The following is a 19,961-nucleotide window of genomic DNA, read 5'->3' on the forward strand; positions in this document are numbered from 1 at the left end:
TTCAATACAAAGCCATCTCCCCATCCTGTTTTGCTGTTGACTATAGTAGTCTCAAAGGGGCATGATCTAAATGACATTTTTAAAAAGTTCAAAATAGACTGATTTTTTAATTTTTATTTTAAAATTTCATTATTAACTAATACAGTTCCCTCCCATTCATCATTAGCAATAAAATAATCCCTACTCAAACTAGACTGATTAGTGTTTGGAAATATTAATTTTATTCATAACCAATAACACCTCTCTCTCATTGTTAAGAAATAAAAGCTGCCCCCATTCATATTAAAAATATTTATATTTAATTAGATATGAATTTAATAAATTAATGATATTATTGAATATGTGCTTCAGTGATAAGAAATTGTTTACCCATACAATCAATTAAAATGTTATTTTGCTATAGACTATTCTGGATTTTGCTCTTTTTCCCAGTGAGTATGCACCTACCAGTTTGCCACAGAAATGCAACAACAAACCATAATGTCAATTTAAAAAATAATAATCTAGGACATGGTGTGGGGCGGGCACAAGAAGAGGTTTGAGTAACTGCCTATGGTCTGCAGACAGTACTTTGCTAATGCCTGGACTACAGTAAGGTGACCAAATTTTAGTCCTAATTTTCCATGTGCCTTCAGATTGGATCTGACTTGCGTCGATCCTCTTACTGGATTTTCTTGGCAAGATTTGCTCATCGCTTTTCTCTTAGGTTGAGAGAATGTGATTTCCTCTAAGTCACCCAGTGGGTTTTCATGGCTGAGTCAAAGATTAAAACCTTCCTCTCTCAGAATTCTAGTCCAGCGCTCAAACCTTTATATGTGTTTTAAAAATAGTTTCATTCTATTTTAATGGACACTTTTGTATGTATTAATTGTATTTTTTTTTAATTGTAAGACATTTTGTGTCTCAATTTTGGGGGAACAGTGGGAGATGATGATGATGATGACAACGATGATGACGACGACAACAATACCACCACCACCACCACCACCATCACCATGCTGGCTCTCCTTAGCAATAGCAATAGCAGCTTCATTTATATACCGCTTCATACCACCTAGGTGCAGTCTCTAACCAGTTTACAACTGTAAGCTAATTGCCCCCAACAAGCTGGGTGCTCATTTTAGTGACCTCAGAAGGATGAAAGCCTGAGTCGAGTTTGAGCCCTGGCTGGTATTGAACTTGCAGCCTTATAGTTTATGAATGAGTGGCTGCAGTACAGGCATTTAACCACTGTGCCACCAGAGCTCCTTACTCCTGGAAAAAGAGCTGAAAAATTCAGCAAAGCTTTCCTGTAGCATCCATGGCATTTTAAAAGGTAACACAGGGGCCTAGGCATGACTCATTAGAAAAGACAATAATGCTAGGGAAGAAAGAGAGGAAGACCACAGGACAGATGGATAGACTCATGGGAGATCATGAACAGTGGAAGATAAGGAGGGTTGGAGATGTTTCAACTACAGGGTTGCCATGAGTCGAGGGTGACTCAAGAGCAGTTAACAACAACAATATATAGGCAGAAAGACTAGTACAATAAACAGTCTGACCAACGGATGCTGATTGGTAAGGTGTACTAAGGTTAAGGTTTAGTTGCATGGTAACAGGTTCACCCAAATAATAATAATAACTATTATTATTATTATTATTATTATTATTATTATTATTATTATTACCTGGCTTTCCCCAAGACTCAAAGTGGGGCACAACACAGATCAAAACACATAAACACATTTAAGCACATTAAGTTAAAATACGTATCTACAGGACACATTAAGATTATCAAACATAAAATTAAAAATAAACCAATTTAAACCTCATAGTATAAAATCATCTGGGTAAGCCTGCCAGATGAGATAAGTCTTTAAGACTGTTTTAAATTCAGACAGGGTATTCAGCTGTCAAATCTCTTCTGGCAGGTCATTCCACAGTCTAGGGGCGGCTGAAGAAAAAGTCCTTTGGCTGACAGTTGTTGCCAACCTAGTTCTGACTGCTCAAGGTAAATGTCCCCAGAGGACCTGAGTGTATGGGGCACATTACAGTATATAGGAGGAGGCAATCCTGTAGGTAACCTGGGCCCAAGCCATGTAAGGTTTAAAAGGTAATAATCTACACTTTGTACTTTGCTCAGAATCTAACCGGCAGTCAGTTGTATCCCTTAAACAACAACAGAGAATTTTAGGATATTGCTAAAGTGATTTATACCTGGACAGATTGTGCCATTCTTCCATTTTTCTTTTTTAAAACGTAGCTGCATTTTCTGCCCTGGGGGGAGTGGAAGGAAAATACAGCAGCAGAAAAATGTAACGCTGTTGTTTGGATTCCCGGTAAAAAGTGAGTGATCATTACGTGAGAGCTGCAGAGTAAATGCCCATTATGTAAGTTTTCTTGGAGGGATTGCAGTTGTCCACCTCATGTCTGAGTGTCACATGGAAATCTCTTGGCCGACTGTCTCTGGTGAAATACTGTGGTTGAGTTGACACTGAACCCCTCTCCAGACAATGGAAATCTCTTTAAGTGTAGAATCATAGAACCATCGAGTTGGAAGAGACCACAAAGGCCATCCAGTCCAACCCCATTCTGCCATGCAGGAACTCTCAATGAAAGCATCCTCGACAGATGGCCATCCAGCCTCTGTTTAAAGACCTCCAAGGAAGGAGACTTCACTACACTCTGAGGAAGGAGTGTGTTCCACTGTTGAACAGCCCTTACTGTCAGGAAGTTCCTCCTAATGTTTAGGTGGAATCTGTTTTCCTGTAGTTTGCATTCATTGCTCCGAGTCCTGTTCTCTGGAGCAGCAGAAAACAAGCTTGTGTAGTAGGCAGAGAGAGCGATGTGTGTTGACCTGGCTCAGATGTCCCAGTTGTCCCTCTCCCATTTCGACTGGCCAAGTCTGATGAAGAACTGTAACCACATTTGGCTGAACGTGGTTACAGTCCCCCACTAGACTGAGAAACCTGAGTAATGGTTTCACATCCTAATTGTGACCATATTTGCTTGGTGGCATTACCACTATTTTCAGTAAATGTTCCTGTGCATATGTAGCCTGCGTTCAGGTTCCAGTATTTGGGTGCAGGGTTGCAGGCCGTTTTCCTCCTAATTCATTGTGGCAATTAACATGTACCTGGACTTCATGACTTCAGATTGCATTTGAGCACTCTCATGTTTGACTTTTCCTCTATACAATTTAACGTTCCGGTAAATGTCAGATGGAAGTTTAGCTTTCCTGATATACTTAATTTCTGTGCAGGAGGATTTGAAAAAAAAATCAAAAATCAAATGTCCAGTTATGGTCTGAAGTAGTCTCAACAGAGACAGGGTTGCCATATTAGTGAAAACTGGACTTTATATCAGATTAGATGTTATAAAATAAAAATGTATTGGGCAGTGCATTTTATTTTTGTCTTCTAATTGAGGAAGTACTGTGGTGTTGTTTTTTAAAGACAATTTTCTTTGCAAGTCTGGCATGAAAATCCCACACGGTGCTACATGAAAAATCCCACACAACTCCGAATCTCCACATTTCTTCAAGCTTCAGTTTTTAAAGGTGACATTGACCATCTCTGTAGCCAGAATAGGATGCAATTTCGGCTGTGCTCGTAGTCTCAAAGAGCACTGTGAAAAATGTTATAAACCTTGGAAGATTTTTTTGTTAAAAGGTCCAGTGAGTCTGGAATAATAAACAAAATACTCCGAGGTTCACCAGGGCGTCTGGTCAGAGCCTGAGCTGTATTCCTTGCTCCGTGCGGTGCCTTTTAAATGCCTTTTTAGGGGGAGTTTAAAATTGCAACAAAGACTTTCTTTACCCTGCAAACCTGACTGAACTGAGCTGCCAACCTCTCTGCCTTGTCGAAGATGCTGATCTGCAGGCTTCACTTTGAATACTTTCCACTAGAAATTTCCCATTGCCCAAATCAGTCATGTTGTTTGTTGGTTTGAGTTATTATCTATTTGATCATACATGGATGGGTAAATAATTTCCCTATCCCAATTCTGTTCCATGTTTTGGAGAACAAGAGGGATGTAGAGATGACAGTAAAAATTAATGGGTAGAGTAGAGAGTGTTCTTTAAATGAAATTATTTTTATTTTGGTGGCAGACTACCTTGTTACATTTGTCTCTGACTGATGGGTTAATGTTCGCATTCTTAATATTTTCAAAAACACAATTTTTAAAAATGTAGAATATATTTTAAATCTATTATACTTAGTTGAATTCACAGTTCTTAATTGCTGAAGAACCAAGGAACCTCATTATACAAAACAGTTTTATTAATTTTGTTTTGATGTTGACAAATATTTTCTGGTTGAGTCATATGAGGTAGTGAACAACAAGACCAATTTTTTTTTTGTAATGAAAATATGAGCAACTTTTGGATCTAAAGACCAGTAATTGTAGTTGGACCCCGGGTTTATACTGTTGAAGCAAAATGCATTTTAAGTGTTTCAGGCCAGATTCTGTAAGCGAGGCTCCCATTTACTTTCACTTGCCAGAAAGATCTAGGGATACAGGAGTAACTGTGTATGCTCGAAAAGCAACAAAGAGTCCTAGGTTAACTTTAAAAAACAACAACAGATTCCTCAGCTTTTGTATATTGTGAAGAAGTAATAAAGAACCATTCATTGTATGTGCTTCTTGTAACTGTGTAAATGCTTTAGATCCCTTCTTTGAGTATGTTATGCACTTGCTATCATGATTTTAATTGTGAGACCTTTAATACTTGGTTCCATTATTTTTATTTGTTGTGCAGTTTCACCTTCCAGTTTTGTAGTTTTATATTACTCAAGCATCTTCTTTCTTTAACACACACACACAGCTACAGCTCTTGGAGAAAGTGCTGTAGCAGTGGGAGCATTGCGTCCTTCTGTTTTGCGCCCTTTTTATGTAATTGATAATTGAAATAAAAGATGGATGTGACACTTCTACCACTTACCATTTCTTCATTGAATCTGCGTACAGATTTCAGTTTTTTAGAGAAGTGGAGAACTATTTTCACCCAAGATAGATATGTTCAGTTTCAGTGTTCTTTTTTGTTTTGCTTTCATTCTGCACTCATGTTGGTTTTGTTCTTTTCTGTCGCTGTACTCTAGAAAAAGTAAAAACCCCAAAAGTGTTGTATAATTGTCACAGATGCCAGTCGGACAGTGCCTGTGATGAGCAACTTTCTCCCTCTCCCAATGCCTCTAAGCACTTTTGAAACTCTTTTTAAAGGTGTTTTGAAATGTCGTTCCCTTTTCTGTGTGAGAAGGCAGGTAGTATCTACATATGTGATTATGTAACACTTTCAAACTCGTAGGAATTTGACTAGATCAAAAATATGTTATCTTGTCTAGCCGATAGACAATGACTGTGCTGAGATGAATGATAAACTATGATTTATTGACTTGCGAATGAGTGTCAAGCTCATGTTTTCCCCGTTGTCCTTCTATGATGTTACAACTCTTTCACCACCATCTAGTTTTATGCCCAAATCCTAAACTGTGGTTAGTTTTAAATATAGTTTGATGAAAGAAACCAAACTTGTAACACCTCCTTTTGAAGATCACATGTTTTAGTAAACCATTGTTGACTAAATATAGTTTAGTCATGTTCACTGAGAACAATGATCAGTGGTTAGTTATAAACAGAAGTGAAAGCTATGCCTAAGGAGAAAAGGGGAGTAGAGTTCTGATCGTTCATTTGTCTCCTGATAAACTGATAAACTATAGGTTAAGGTTATGGTTGATGAGTGCAATCTATGACACTAACTGCGATTAGACATTAGAAATTAGTTTTCCTTGCAGACCCCTCATGTTCTACCTGAAACTCACATGGGTTTAGTGGGGACAGCTTTTTCTCTACTTTCCCAGGCACTACTTGAAAACCTATTTGCTTTGAAGGCAACTTGCCAAAGGTCAGAGCCCGGAGGTATCTCTGGTTTGAAAATCAGTAAGGGACTGCTTGATGAGAGTCTCAAAGTTGAATGCTTAGTAATGGGATAGGGATAGATGTAGAAGGATGGTGTATTCTTTATGTAGACAGACGAATGTGACTCAGGAAAGAGCAAAAGAAGAAAGATTGTGGGGCACTTTTTTGTGTGTAATACAAATATTTATTTATTTATTTATTTATTTATAAAATTTGCTTTCCATGTTTAAATTCATGGCAAAAAGCACAGAGACCAAGGGGCATCTAGAACAAAAAAGCGTCTAGAACAAAAAAACCCCCACCCCAAACCATTCTGTCAGTTAATATGCTATGTCCAATAATACAATATCAAACTGTCAGTTATGTACTGTTAATGGAAGAAAATTAATAAAATATTAAATAAATGAACATTCAACCAGCATCTGTGTGGCCATTGTAGTTAGAGATAAACAGCTCTTATTGCTTCAGAGGAATAATTGTCTTCCCACAGTAAGAGTTTATATCCTGAATCACAAATATTTCTAAAATGCCCTGGGTGAAGGGTCCCATGTATTGTTTTCCTGAACTATTTAGCAACAGCATCAAAGATACTACAGTAACCATTCACGTTGTTTTATGTGCTTTCCTGACATAAATCTTACTTTGTGTGTTGAAACCAATAAGATATGATGGAGCAAATTGGTAGTCCAGCCACATTGTTGGAAAGAGGGAATTGGCCTTCTTTTTGTTTGTTGAGCATCATGTCCCACATTTATTCCAGGGTAATCCCCCTTCCAGCTTCACTAGTTTTCATTCCATCTGAAGCCAGTCCTGAAGCATCATGCTATACCCAACTGTACGTTGTTCCCGGCACTGTTGGTGGCAAGAGCAATGACTCTTAAGTGTTTCCGCCCTTTTATAGAGGTCATTGTCATAATGGCATTGAGAACATGGTCTCTCAGATGTCTTAGGGCCTCAAAGAAGTGTGTAGTTGTACAAAGATTTCCAGCAACGTCAGCCTGCTAGTTCAGTAAGTTGTATTTGTAGGTTCTGGTGTCTGAAAAAAAGTGATTGTGGTGTCCAAACCAATCTGTGCCACAAAAACAAAACAAGTTCTGTCATTTCACAAACCATGTATTCACACAATGGCACTATTTTCGGCATTGTAGGAAGCCAACTTCTTACAATGGGAAGTGAATCTGAATCAGCTGTACTTGAGCGTAACCAATGAACGGACGTGTGGGGGAGATTGGGGAGCATCCACTTGTTTAATTAATTAACTTTATCCTGTACAATAAATTGCAAATGTTAAAGCTGGGTAGATGGAGTGATGCATATTCTTTGCTAACATCTTCCTTGTTAGTTTGCCTGTACATTCTCTGTGCAGTACAACTGGGCCCAGTTCCTCGCTTCATTTTTTAGGTGCAGTTTTATATATAGGCCTAGATTGGGGATTAAAAATAGTAGAACATGAAGAGTGTTGGACGTTTTTTGTCTGAAAGTCCAGATTAATTTCCACCAGCAGAGATATTTAAGATTGTGGAGTGTCTGCCACTGAATTTGGTTTGCAGCTTTGAAGTTGGTTTTTAACACCCCTTTGCTGGGGCGGGCAACTAGATCAGGCATGTCATGTATCCTAAGTAAGTCTTTATAAGATGTCCTTTTGTTGAACAGAGAGTGCAGTCCTTCTAGCTAAAGGGCACTGGTGCTGCTAGAACTCTTGAGCGCTTTCATTCAGTCAGTTTATAATCAAAGGGGCTCCCAATCTTGCAGTCTGAATCCAGGTGTTGGATAAATGTCTGGTTACATACAGAAGGCAGAATTGGATTAATTACCTTGGAGTCACAATTTCGGCTACTCTTTGTCCTGGTTATTTAGAAATGCAGAAATGGGAAAGGAATCACCAACCCGTTTTCTTTACTCCTGCCGTTTCTTCCTTTAATTCCAAATACTTGGTTTGATGTTATATTACGGAGTTGTTCTGGAACTTGCGTTAAAAGCTTTTTGTCTTGTTTACCCTGCCTGCTACAAGCACCAAATGTAAAATGTTGAAATAAGCTGGAGTTTGTATTTTAGGACATGTTCTTGCACAGATTTATCCACGGGTGCTGTTTTCCCCATTCTGTGCATTGTTTATTTTCCCTGCTCAGACAGGGGGAAAAATATTTGAATGCGACCTCCCCCCCACTCTTTTTTGGAAATAGAAAATTGAAAAGGCTAGTGAACCATGATTCAAGAGGCTGAGAGGGAGCTTCTTTCTTTCCTAGCATTAATTAACTCAAGTTCGTTAGGACGTTGAGTCTGCCGCACAGTTTTCTCTTGTTTGTGCTAAATCAGGTCAGAGAGGGAAAAACTTTTCAGGCAGACGCTTGTGTTAGCTGAGAAGAATGAAGAGGAGAACCAAACTGATATAACTATTACATCAAATTATATTGGTCTGTGGGTTTGATTGTATGATACGTAAAGGGAGGATGAGAGATGTGCGTGAACAAATATTTCCTCGGCTTTCAAAAACGAATTCTGTCTCACGTCGGAGGGACTTCCAGGAGGTCATGCCTTGCTTTGGGCTGAATTGGGCTGGCACTCTGAACACGAGAAGCTGTGCTGGAAAGGAGCGCGGCATAAAAATCAAAATTTAAAAGTGAAGAGTCTATCATCGAAGTCTGCTCTCTCTATTTATGGCAACAAAGATAAGGCGCATAATTGCCTTAACTCATGGCTGAGGCTGTTGTTTGCTTCTAGTGAATTTGTTTTCTTGAAAGCTCTGTTGTGGTTGAGTGTATGTTTATAAAACTCTACTTTCGGGACTTAAAGCATGGTGCGTGTTGCGAAATCCTGTGTTTCATAACTCCGTATAATAAATGGAAAGGCAAGATTCATCCCCCTCAATTTCTGTACCCCAGATTAGAGTCTCTGGATCCAAGCCAAGCCAGACATAAAATCCCACTGACTCATTGTTAGCTAAAGCTTTCTCATTTCAACACTCTAGGGGGGGAAACCAGCAGGGGCAAGCCACGGGCTAATATGTTGTAGGTCTTGCTAGCCCTGTGGAGAGTGGAAATTTATGTGCTATTCATTCACTGGGGAAGTAGTTTGCCAGGGTGCTACTGACTGTTTCTATGACAACCCCAAGAAAGCTTTATGTGTTGCTCCTGTTGCTGGAAAAGAGTGAAAGTGAGAACGGGGAATAACCAAAAAAGAAAAAAAAAGGCACCAATAAATAAATAAATAGACCAGGAGTAGGAAAGTTTTCGCTTGTAAGTAATTAGGCCCGCAGTCCCATCCACACCCGAGAACAAGGCCTATTAAACTTGGTGGAACTTGCTTCCGAGTAGACATGGCTCAGATTGCACTACAAAACTCACACCAAACTTTGGAAACTAACGCCCTTTCCAAATCTGTGGCAACACACTGTGAACAAGAGAAAGAAGTCTCTTCTCTGAGGTTCTTGAGAACTTCACCCGTGTAGCATCACTCACATGCAATGCATCTGGAATGAATGAAACGAGAAATGTGTATATTTACACTATAAAGGCAAAGAAGTTGTTGCTGTGTTGTATTATTATTTTTTTTGAGTGGGTATATTTGCAACCCATGGTAAATTACCGTAGGAAAAAATCATGTCTGTCTGGGGAATTTTCTGTTTCGTTTCACTCTCATATGGCTCTCCGCTCTATCTTTCTTGAGCTTACCTTTCATCCGCAGCAACTTCCAATATACTATTTACCTTACCATTTACTTTGCTTTTTTTTTTACATGCAATTCTTTTTCCTATATTGTTTATATCAAAGGTTTCTATTTTTGTTCAACTTGCCTTCCCTTCCCTTTCTCCTTTTCTCCTCTTCTGGCTGATCTGTTGGTTTTTCTGAGTGTGCAAGAGAGACTTTCCGGAAACACCATTCATTCTATTTCATTTGTGTGGACTAGTAACCTATAATATGGGAAACAATCAATGTTGGTTTCTTTGTTAAGCCCAAACAAAGCTTAGAAACAGCATTGCAAAAGCCAACCGGTTAGTGTTATTTGTTTTAAAAAAAGTGATTTGTTACTTGTGAATAGTGAGAAAGATACTTGTTTGAAACAAGGTGCTTTTGTTAAGTTTAAAAATATACAAAAGGGTCCAAATGGCCAAAAAAATTTACAACTCGATCACCTCCATAATATTTTGAAATGACAAAGAAATATTGCTTCTTTCCTCTTGCACACATACACACGTTATAAGAAAGCTAGTAATAATGATGTTATTTTTCAAAGCAGCATCATAGAGTGTTGTCACTCCAAAAAGGAATGGTTTACAAGTAAAATTGTAGTGTTTAATTCATTGTTTTTAAGCTCTGGCCCCAGCAGGGCAATCCTTTCTAGATGCACAAATTACAGCATTTAAAACGAAAGGCAGTTGACACAGACCTCATGGAAATGGACAGAGATCACATGGTAATTATATATGACAGAGTAAACTCATTATGAGCAGAATCTTAGAAAAGGACACCGATCTGCTAAAATTCTGTATCTATGTGATTTTGCAATAGTCTGAATTTGCTTTAAATTTTACATTCTTAAAACTATCTGTCATGAAAACCCCTAAAATTGTTGTTTCCCCATGCTGGATGCTCAATAGCTACCACTGCGATTATCCACAGCAAGTTTGGATCCTGGGAGATCTCTTACGTTGCTCCAATTGCAAACCTTCTATACTATCATTCTTACTAAATGGCAAGTATTTATTCCTACTTAGCCATGTGCATTCTTTACTTTTATATGAACCTATATTTAAACATTAATTAAATCTGCCCTATATATCTCCTGTGCCTAGTTTAGAATTTGTTTTCTAATTTATCTGTGATAGCATCACATAACAAGAGAGCTGTCTTGGGTAAGATGGAAAATGTATCATATACATCACATACAGATCATATGATTTGCCAGTTTAATGTACTTGCCAACAGTTCAAAAAAAGACTAGTTTTTTAAAAATAAAGTTGGGGCTTTTGTATGGTTGTTGTGTGACTTTAAGTTGTTTCTGACTTTTGGTGACGCTAAGGCAAAACTGTCCCAGGGTTTTCTTGGTGGTGTTTGCTCATCAGAGGGGGTATGCCCTTACTTTCCTCTCTAGCTGAAAGAGTGTGACTTGCCCAATGTGGGGTTTCATGGCTTAGTGGAGATTCAAACCCAGGACTCCAAGTTGTAGTCCAACACTCAGACCACTACACCACACTGGCTCTTTTTTATTGCACATATTAAATGAAATGAAATACAGAACAATAATATACATTGCAACAAGTAACTTCAGCAAATGGCCATGCTGTAAGGTTTTGTAAGTTCATATTCATTTTTAATCATTACTTGAGTATCATTGTAATGCAGATGGACATTGTCTAGGCCCAGTACACAAACAATCCCAGTTGTTGCTTAGAGTGGCAACATCATTAGGGAAATCTGTGTGTTTTGGCAGTGGAAGAAGTGTATCCTAAAAATCTGGGGATGAGAGGACACCCCCAGAAATGGCTAGCATGGTAGCACTATACAGTTGTTGTCTGTTTGTTGTTGATAATATAGGAAAAATAGTATTTGATCAAATTCTAGCTTTGGACAGTAAATAAGTGCCATTTGACCTCAGACCACAAGGATTTTCATACATACGTTTTGTGCTCTGCTGAATTTCTAATCTGGGCAATTCTAGGAAAGGGATGATGAACCTGCCGATAGAAGAAATGGAATTTGTTTTGCTTTGTCCTTCATTCTGTTTAATCTTCTTCATCATTTAGACTTTGCTGCTCCTCCTGCGTGTGCCTGTAAAGTTAATGTTAATTAATGATAATGTGCAACAATATCTTTTACATGGTGAGCTTTTCAAGAATTTAAATGCAGTATTTTAGTTTTAGTTTGGTGTTGTTTTTTTAAATGGAAATGTTGTTAGCCGCTCAGACGTTTCAAAGGAATTACCGCTCTTTCAAAAGAAGCATCTTGTGCCGGAAAGACCCTGGGAAGCTGTACGTCAGAGGTTGAAATGAAGTTTAAATTTCAGTGACAGACTTTGAAAATGTTTGGAGGGGAGGTGAGAAGGGCAGGAGTTCATTTTCCCTTTTATCTACTTTATTCTCCTTTCAGGAGCTTGGGCTTACCCCCCCCCCTCACTCCTACCCCCCAAAATATAGAAAAATAATCTCCAGGCTTTTGTGTCTGGGTGGAACTTTTCCATCTCAGCTGCCTGCCTGCACACCCACCTTTAATCTGCCTGATGGAGAGGAAGGGGCAGGATCAGGTATTACCTATCACTCCTGTGGACAGATCACCTTTGTCTACCATCCTCTGAGGGTTTGTCGCTAAGGTCACGGAGAGGTGTGAGGAGGCCTACCTTTTTCCCAAGCAGACAACATATTTATGAACAGGAAGAGGGCTGAGAACCCATATCCTTCTTTTAACCTGGCTCAGGCTAGCTGGTGCCAGATTTGTGAGTCTGGGGATAGGTTGCGGAGAGGGGAAACAGCCACCCTTGCACTGCTCCCCGAAGGAGGGATGGCAGGGGAAGCCTCCACCTTTCTATTTGCAAATGTAAATCCAAGAGCTCTGATTTAGCTGCTTGCTTCGTTGCTGGAAATCTGGCAGCATGGCCTGGAGCTGGCACTGGGCAACGGGGAAAGGCTTGGTGTCTTTCATGCCATCTTCACAGTGTACCCCACCCACCCTTGCTAGAGCGTTTGGCTTGTCAAGGGCTGAGGCCAGACAAGTGTAGTCAAGGTTAGAGGTACTCCGAGGCTGATGGGGATAAAAGGCAAGGATGTGTATGGCTGTGCCTTCCAGTCGCCTGTCGACTTACGGCGACTCCATGAATTTCACGGGGCTTTCTTAGGCAAGGGATACTTTTGCCAGTTCAAATATGCAGCTTTTTCTTTGGAGAGACTGGAGCCCTGGTTTGCTTGTAAAATTCACCCTCTCTGAAGTAAACCTCTCTTTTGTGTGCTACTGGGAGGTTGCAAGTGCTAATGTGCCCTGTACATGGCCAGGCAAGATTAGAGAAAGCAAGCAAGCTAAGGGAGCCTAATAATGCAACTTTGTTCAGCTATTATTCCCTTCACGGCCTTCTCAGATGCCCAAATATTTGGGGATGGCAGTTAGAAAAGTGCAGAGAAAGCATCTCAGGGCTGTAACACCCCCCCCCCCCCCCCCCCTTAGCTTTCTGGGTGCCTTTCTTCCTTTTTCTCTTTTTAAAAACTCCTCAGTTTTAACATTTTCCTTTCCCATTTCCCTTTCTCTTTCCTTTTTGGGGATTATGTGTTGCATTTATCTGTCTCATACTGTTATTCTCCCTCCCCCTTTATGCCTTTATTTTAAATCAATTTATTTTATTTTTCTCCCAGAGTTGAGTTCTTGGATTCCCTTTTGGTTAAAGCATGTGGCATGAGCAATAATAACCAGGCAACAAAAAAGAAGGGAACGTTGAGATGGTAGTTCTTAAAATAGCTGCTCTGTGCTGTGCGACTTTCAAAATAGTTAACGTCTTTGCAATACATTTTGTTTTGTCATTTGAAGTTTATAGTAATGAGGGAGTGTTAAGGATTTTGGTAGAAGCGAATAGTCCCAATGTAGGATGTGAGACTAATGATTCCGATCTGCCAGTGTTATTGTTATAAATCGAAACAAATGGCAAATTTCAGAATGAAAATTGTACAAGACTAGGAGAAGGCATAGAGGTGCATATTTCTGACCAATAACCCTCAGCTTTGTAAGAAAAAGATACTGACTGTGTCAGGAACTTTTGAGAAACAATACCTTTCTGCATGTGGGGGCAAGATAGACTTGAAATGAGTACTGTTTAGATTGAGAAAAAAAGTAGGGTAGTGAAATCTTAATTCTGCATACACAGAAGAGAGAGCGTTCTAACTGGAAGGAAATATTTCTTTCTTTCCGTTTCATTTTGTACAAATTGTTGAGGGTCTAGAGACAACAGAGAGAGAACGAGACGGAGAGAGAAGATGGAACAGCTGCTTTTTCTGAGGCCTTGTGGGACCGTCTTTGCACACGGGGGGGGAGTTAAGAGATAGAAGGGTGGATGCTAGGCTATTTATTTGTTTAAAATATTTTGCCAGTCCCTTCCTTGCCAAAATCTGCCGGCCAATAAAAAATTTCATTGCGGCTGGACTTGGCTTCTTCGTGAGATATGAACTTGTCGATTTGGCAAATTGTTTTCAATCTCTTAACTGCACAATCTCTCTCTCTCTCTCTCTCTCTCTCTGTGCCACCCCCTCCCTGGTTCCTTCTCTGCCAACCTCCCCCCCTCCACCTCCCTTTCCCTTTGATGCAGCCATTGGCTGCTCCACAATGTGTCTCCTTGCCAAATAGGTGGATCCTTCTTCTTCCCCCCCTTTCCCTCTCACCCTCTTTTTTTTTCTGCTGGCATTGGCACAGGCAAATGGTTGGGGACTGAGTATGAAAGGAGAAAGCAAGCAAGCAAGAGAGTTTAAGAGGAAAAAGGGAAAGGAAAAAAAAAGGGGGGAAACAACAACAACCAAATCCCCCATACCCCAGCAGTTGGGTTTTGCCAGCAGCCGATCACAGCTGATTCCAGAGCGGAGTCTGTCCCTTTTCCCTAGACCTGCGATCACCCCTGTTCTCAGGCGGAGGGAACCACATCTAAGTTGCATCTTTGCATCTTTGCCAACGCTGAACGAGCTTCTTTTCCCTCCTCTCAGCTCCCCCTCCTGATCAGTTGCTGTTCCCTCCCTGCCTTTTATTCCCCCCTCATTCTTCCATATTATTATTATTATTATTATTATTATTATTATTATTATTACCACCATCACCACCTTCAGTATTATTCTTTTGTTCTTTGGTATTTTTGATCCTATGTTTTCTCTGTGGCACAGACGGGCTGATGTTGATTTATTTCTCTCCTTTGCTGATCTTTCCATTCCTAACTCGCTTTCTTGAAATTTTCGTCTCTTTTTGGCTCTTCTGCTCTTCTTATTGAATAAGAGTTGGTTAAGGGTTTGCAGTGACGAATGCAGCCAACAATTGCTTTCCACCTAATTTAGGAAACATCTTTTCTCTCTTTTGCGCACTGTGCACTTCCTTTTTACATTTCTTACTTTTCTCGTTGTTCTCCCCTCCTCCCTCTTCCACCCCACGGCCCCAATATCCTCCTCCCCACTCCACACTCTGCAATTCTGAGCCCAGAATTTCTGAATCGGGGGCTTAGCTTCGCCGGGATGAGCCAGAGCAATGGTAATTATTTCCATTTTTGACTCCCCCCCACCTTGGATCCTTTTAGCAGTAGGAAAATCTTTATTTTATTTTATTTTATTTTTTAAAATAAAATTAGTTCCCTAAAATGACTTGATTATATGGAAATTGTGCAGGGCATTGTGTTTGGCAAGGCGGACCGTAATTGCTTTTGTCTTTGATCCAACATTGCCAAACAAACTTTATAACTTTTTTTTTAAAAGTCAAATTTTACTTCCATGGTTTTGTACTTATTTTTAAAGAAATGTTCCTGTGCCGATACAGAAATGACATTATTTTCCCAATACCCACCCTCCACTCCTTCATGTCACTGCTTGGCATCTCTCTTTTGATGTGTTTTCTCTCATCTCTTGTTTGTTGCTGATCAAATTAATTTTTCCTGAGATTGCAATTGTTTTTTGGAATCATAAAAATGTCAGTGGTAAGGATGATTTCCTCCCCGCTCCCTTTTTCCTTTATCTAATGAGCTTTTTCTCTTGTTTTGCACCCTTTCTTCCTGTCCTCCTCAGGATGAATTCCACCCCTTCATTGAAGCTCTCCTTCCTCATGTCCGTGCCTTTTCCTACACATGGTTCAACCTGCAAGCTCGGAAACGAAAGTACTTTAAGAAGCATGAGAAGCGGATGTCAAAGGATGAGGAACGCGCTGTGAAGGATGAATTACTGGGTGAAAAGCCTGAGATCAAGCAGAAATGGGCGTCCCGGTTGCTGGCCAAGCTACGCAAGGACATCCGCCCAGAGTTTCGCGAGGACTTCGTCTTGACCATCACGGGCAAGAAAGCCCCGTGTTGTGTCCTCTCCAACCCAGATCAGAAGGGCAAAATCCGCAGGATTGACTGCCTGAGGCAAGCTGACAAGGTTTGGAGGCTGGACCTAGTTATGGTCATCTTGTTCAAAGGGATCCCTCTTGAAAGTACTGACGGGGAGCGGCTGTACAAGTCGCCGCAGTGCTCAAACCCAGGCCTTTGTGTCCAGCCACATCACATTGGAGTCACAATTAAAGAACTGGATCTTTACTTGGCGTATTTTGTTCACACTCCTGGTAGGTCAGACAAATGCCACCGCTCTGCGGTTGTTGTATTTTTTTAATGGTTATTTTGTGTGTGTTTGTGTGTGTGTGTGTGTGTGTGTGTGTGTTAAACTTTAAAGGTGGTTGCATTTTACCCAAATTACTTGTTTTCTCTCTGTGTGTTTCTTTCATCCATAATTAACAAATTGCTAATTTCAGAAACATACTAGGGCGACCCCATCCTATTCACTCTTTGGAAAAAGTCACAGTGGGCAAATGGCCTTTCTTGACTTCCTGTTTCTGTCCTGCCTGTGATGGCAGGAACATCCCACGGTGAAGAAAATCCCATTTCCTCCCTGCAAGGGAAACAGAATGAGAATATGGAAATGTCACTTTACTAATGAGAAGAAGATTGGTTTTATTAGGATTTGGAATTAGAGAGCACTCATCTCAAAGTGAGGCTTTTGTTTTCTTTCCCTCTCCTTCCTAATTCCCAATGTTGGCATGATTTAACACATCAGTGTGCCCGTGGTTTGCAAACCACAAACATACAGATGAGCACCCATAGACATTTTTAGGCAGTGCATGGCAGCATTGGACTAATAAAATTTTCAGTGTCTGCCGCCCCATGTAGGAACAAGTTTCTCAAGGGGGATCATTAAATGAGATGGTTTGGAGCCCTTTTCTTTTGTTTCCATGGTCTCTTCTTTTTTCACCCCATCCCAACTGTGTATGTGTATGCGTGCCATTATTTAATTTTGTTTTGTTTTTAGATTTCTTTAGGCTCTTTTTTTTTGTTTTGTTTTCTTTTAAGTTGAAACAGAAAATGCTGGTTAATTTTTAGCCTTTGCCCAGATACACCTAATTTGTTGCAGACTTTGAGATCTGAACAGGCTGGCAGTGGGGTGATTTGTGTGTTTACCTTTTGCTGCACTGAGTTATATTAAAAGGAATCTACCAATTTATGTTCCCCGTCTCCCTTCCATTGTTACTCTCCTATTTGTCCCTTCATTTTCATTATTTTTCCTCTTTTTTGGTTTAAGTAGCCAAAGGCCCCAAAATCCAGCCTCTTTCCTAGCTGCACTTCCTTACTAATTGCACCTTTTCTCTCCTAATTGCAAATCTCTGCTGTGTTAAATCAAATAGGCTACCTTCTTATCACCTCCTATATCCCCACACCGTTTGTATTTTTTAGTTTCAGTCTAATAATATTGTCAGGAGTCTTTTCTCCTTTTCTAGAGTATGCCCACCCAGTGTGTGTACAGCAGCCTCTGGACAATGTCAGGAGGTTCATCTCAGCGCCTGTGGATGGCATTACTGGCACACTCATATCATCTATTCTGCACAGTTCAGGGCACTTCCCGGCTTGGCAAGTAACGAACAGTGTTCCTCTGTACCGCTTCTACTAGTTCTTTTTCTCTCCCCCCCTCCCCGCTGTATAAAAGTAAAGACAAAACTAGGCCTCCGTTGCCTTCCCAGACAATTTAGCACATATCCATTTTTAACCCAAAGAAATCCCCTCCTGTCCTTCTGCCTGGCACATAATCTCATTGCATACAAAAACATGCAAAATTAGAGCACAGGTGCATAAAAATTCTAGTTCATCTTCACTTTGTCAGATATCACCCAAGTGACATTTCTACATACATAGGCACATAAGGTAAAACCAAGTACGGGACCTACCTCTTTGTGTGTTATCTGCATGCTTACTAGATTTTCTTTTTAATCTGACGCTCATAATGTGCCTAAAAAGGCAGCATACCAAACTGTGATCAAATGGATTTGTAGTTTGAACTGTTTCACAACAGTAAAATATGGTCTACATCATAATGACTTATCAGTCAAATCCCAGATTAAGCATTCAAATTGCTATGTAAATTTATGGGGTGAGTGAGCAATATATATATATATATATATATATATATATATATATATATATATATAATTACAATTACAATAGAAATGTAAATAATGTATAGTTATATTAGTTATATAACATAAGTACGGTATATATTTTAGTGATTAATTCAGCTTTTCTTGTTGCTGATAAGCAAGGCTACTGAAAAGTTAAAAGTGTTTTTTGGTCCTTGAACATTACATTATATATGTGCTTCCAGAGATGCATACTCACATGCACACAGTGGGATCATAAAGGCCATATCTCTCCTGCTCCTCCCAGTTATATATGTTTGGGAAGCTATCTACTTAGACCTAAGCCTTCCTTTAGGCCTAGCAGTACTTTATTTTGAACATGTAAGGATTTAACAACAGGTTTGTTGCCAGATTGAAAAAAATAGCAAGGAAACAGAGGCCAGGGCAAAAGGTCCACAGATGAGAGAGAAGGGCCAAAGTCACACTAAATATATTTCCTAGATAATTTTTGTTTTGTTCTGTTTTGTCATAATGGAGAGCAAATCACTAGCATTGTGGTGGTAAAGATGCGTCACAAAAGCCAAATTTCCTATTCCTGTTCAGAAAATAGCATTTCATTTGTAAGGCCTCCTATAATTTCTGCATTTGGAAATGAAAAACAATGAAAACAGTGGCTAGCTGAACTTCAGCAGAGTTATGCTTGATGTGCCGTGGGCTTATTTTTTGCAGGCTGAGACTTTGTGTAATAGGCCACAGTCGTGCAATTCTATTCTTATTTTATCAGAAACCCCTTAGATTTCTATGCCAGATTTAGGGGTAAAAGTAACAAAGCGGGTGAAAAAATGTGGTGAGACAAAATTAAATTTACCCAAAGGTTTCTACAGAACCAGGACAAAAGGGGAAGCTTTTGCCAAAACCAATTGGTTCGCTAGGAGAGGCGGCTTCAACTGAGCTTTGCAGTCTACCCAGGTTTGAAAGTCCATCTTGCATGTGGGCCTTGAAAATAAAGTCCAGGTTAAATAAATCCTGAATGGCACTGACCTCACTGGGCTGCTTTGTTTGTAGGTTCCAGCCAGAACCTTAGAAGAAGACAGAATTGGGGAATGTAGTTGCCGTAATCTAAGTAGCTGTTGATTTAAAGCACTGGATTACATGTTATGAGAAAAACAGCATTGCCAACCTTCTTCACAATTTGTTTCATTTTAAAATATATATGTATATACCTGGTTTTCTGGTGGTTTTTTTTTTCCTTAAAGAACCAAGCTTGTTGATAAACCAAATGTTGGAATTTTGGAGGCAGGAGGCATGCTGAGAAAAAGCAATGTGTGCATATGTGCTTGTTGCCTCATCTCTAACCTGCCTGTTGATTTTGCCCATTACTTCCCTCCTCAAGTCATTTTTCATTTATTTTCTGCAGCCAGATTCCCAATGTAGACATAAATCCACTGAATGTGGCACATGCACGGGGGTTAAAGTGGGGCTATATATGTGGTATTTCAACAATACTGTTGTTATAGACCACACTACTAGACCAGGTTTAAGATTCTACTATTAACCATAACTAAATAACTTGGGACCAGAAAACCTTCTCCTTTATAGATCTGCTCATCTGCTGTGATCATCATCTGACACTTTATGCCATGTCTGCACATGTCCATCTAATGACAATCAGTACATAGGTCTTTTATTTTGTGTGAGTGTGTGTGTGGTACCCAATCTGTGGCACAGTCTCCCCCAAGAAATAAAAGCACATTCCAATTCTAAGGTAGTTTACGCAAATGTTGACAACTTTTTTTATGCAACCCATTCTTTATAACTCACAGTGCATGTTATGATTTTTAGTTTCTGGCCACTGATTATGCTATATAATTTTTATTTAGTTATGATATATTTTTGTATTGCTATTTTTTTATTGTTGCACAGTGCTTGGATATATTGTACAGTACTTGTTGAACAGTACAG

The 19,961-nt window shown here is 39.6% G+C and overlaps 1 protein-coding gene across 10 annotated transcripts in view; it reads left to right on the plus strand.

Moving 5' to 3' along the window:
* Positions 1 to 19,961, plus strand: part of NFIX (nuclear factor I X) — a 321,990-nt gene that overhangs the window by 113,419 nt on the left and 188,610 nt on the right. For 9 of the 10 annotated variants that reach the window (XM_042448603.1, XM_042448604.1, XM_042448605.1 and 6 more), the window contains one exon: positions 15,629 to 16,160. In XM_042448603.1, the coding sequence (XP_042304537.1) occupies positions 15,629 to 16,160 (532 nt within the window). Of the gene's footprint in view, positions 1 to 14,261; positions 15,102 to 15,628; positions 16,161 to 19,961 lie in introns of those variants that run through there. The other variant, XM_042448607.1, reaches the window with a different exon arrangement.

Source organism: Sceloporus undulatus, chromosome 2 (genome assembly GCF_019175285.1).
Source record: "Sceloporus undulatus isolate JIND9_A2432 ecotype Alabama chromosome 2, SceUnd_v1.1, whole genome shotgun sequence".
Classification (NCBI taxonomy): domain Eukaryota; kingdom Metazoa; phylum Chordata; class Lepidosauria; order Squamata; family Phrynosomatidae; genus Sceloporus; species Sceloporus undulatus.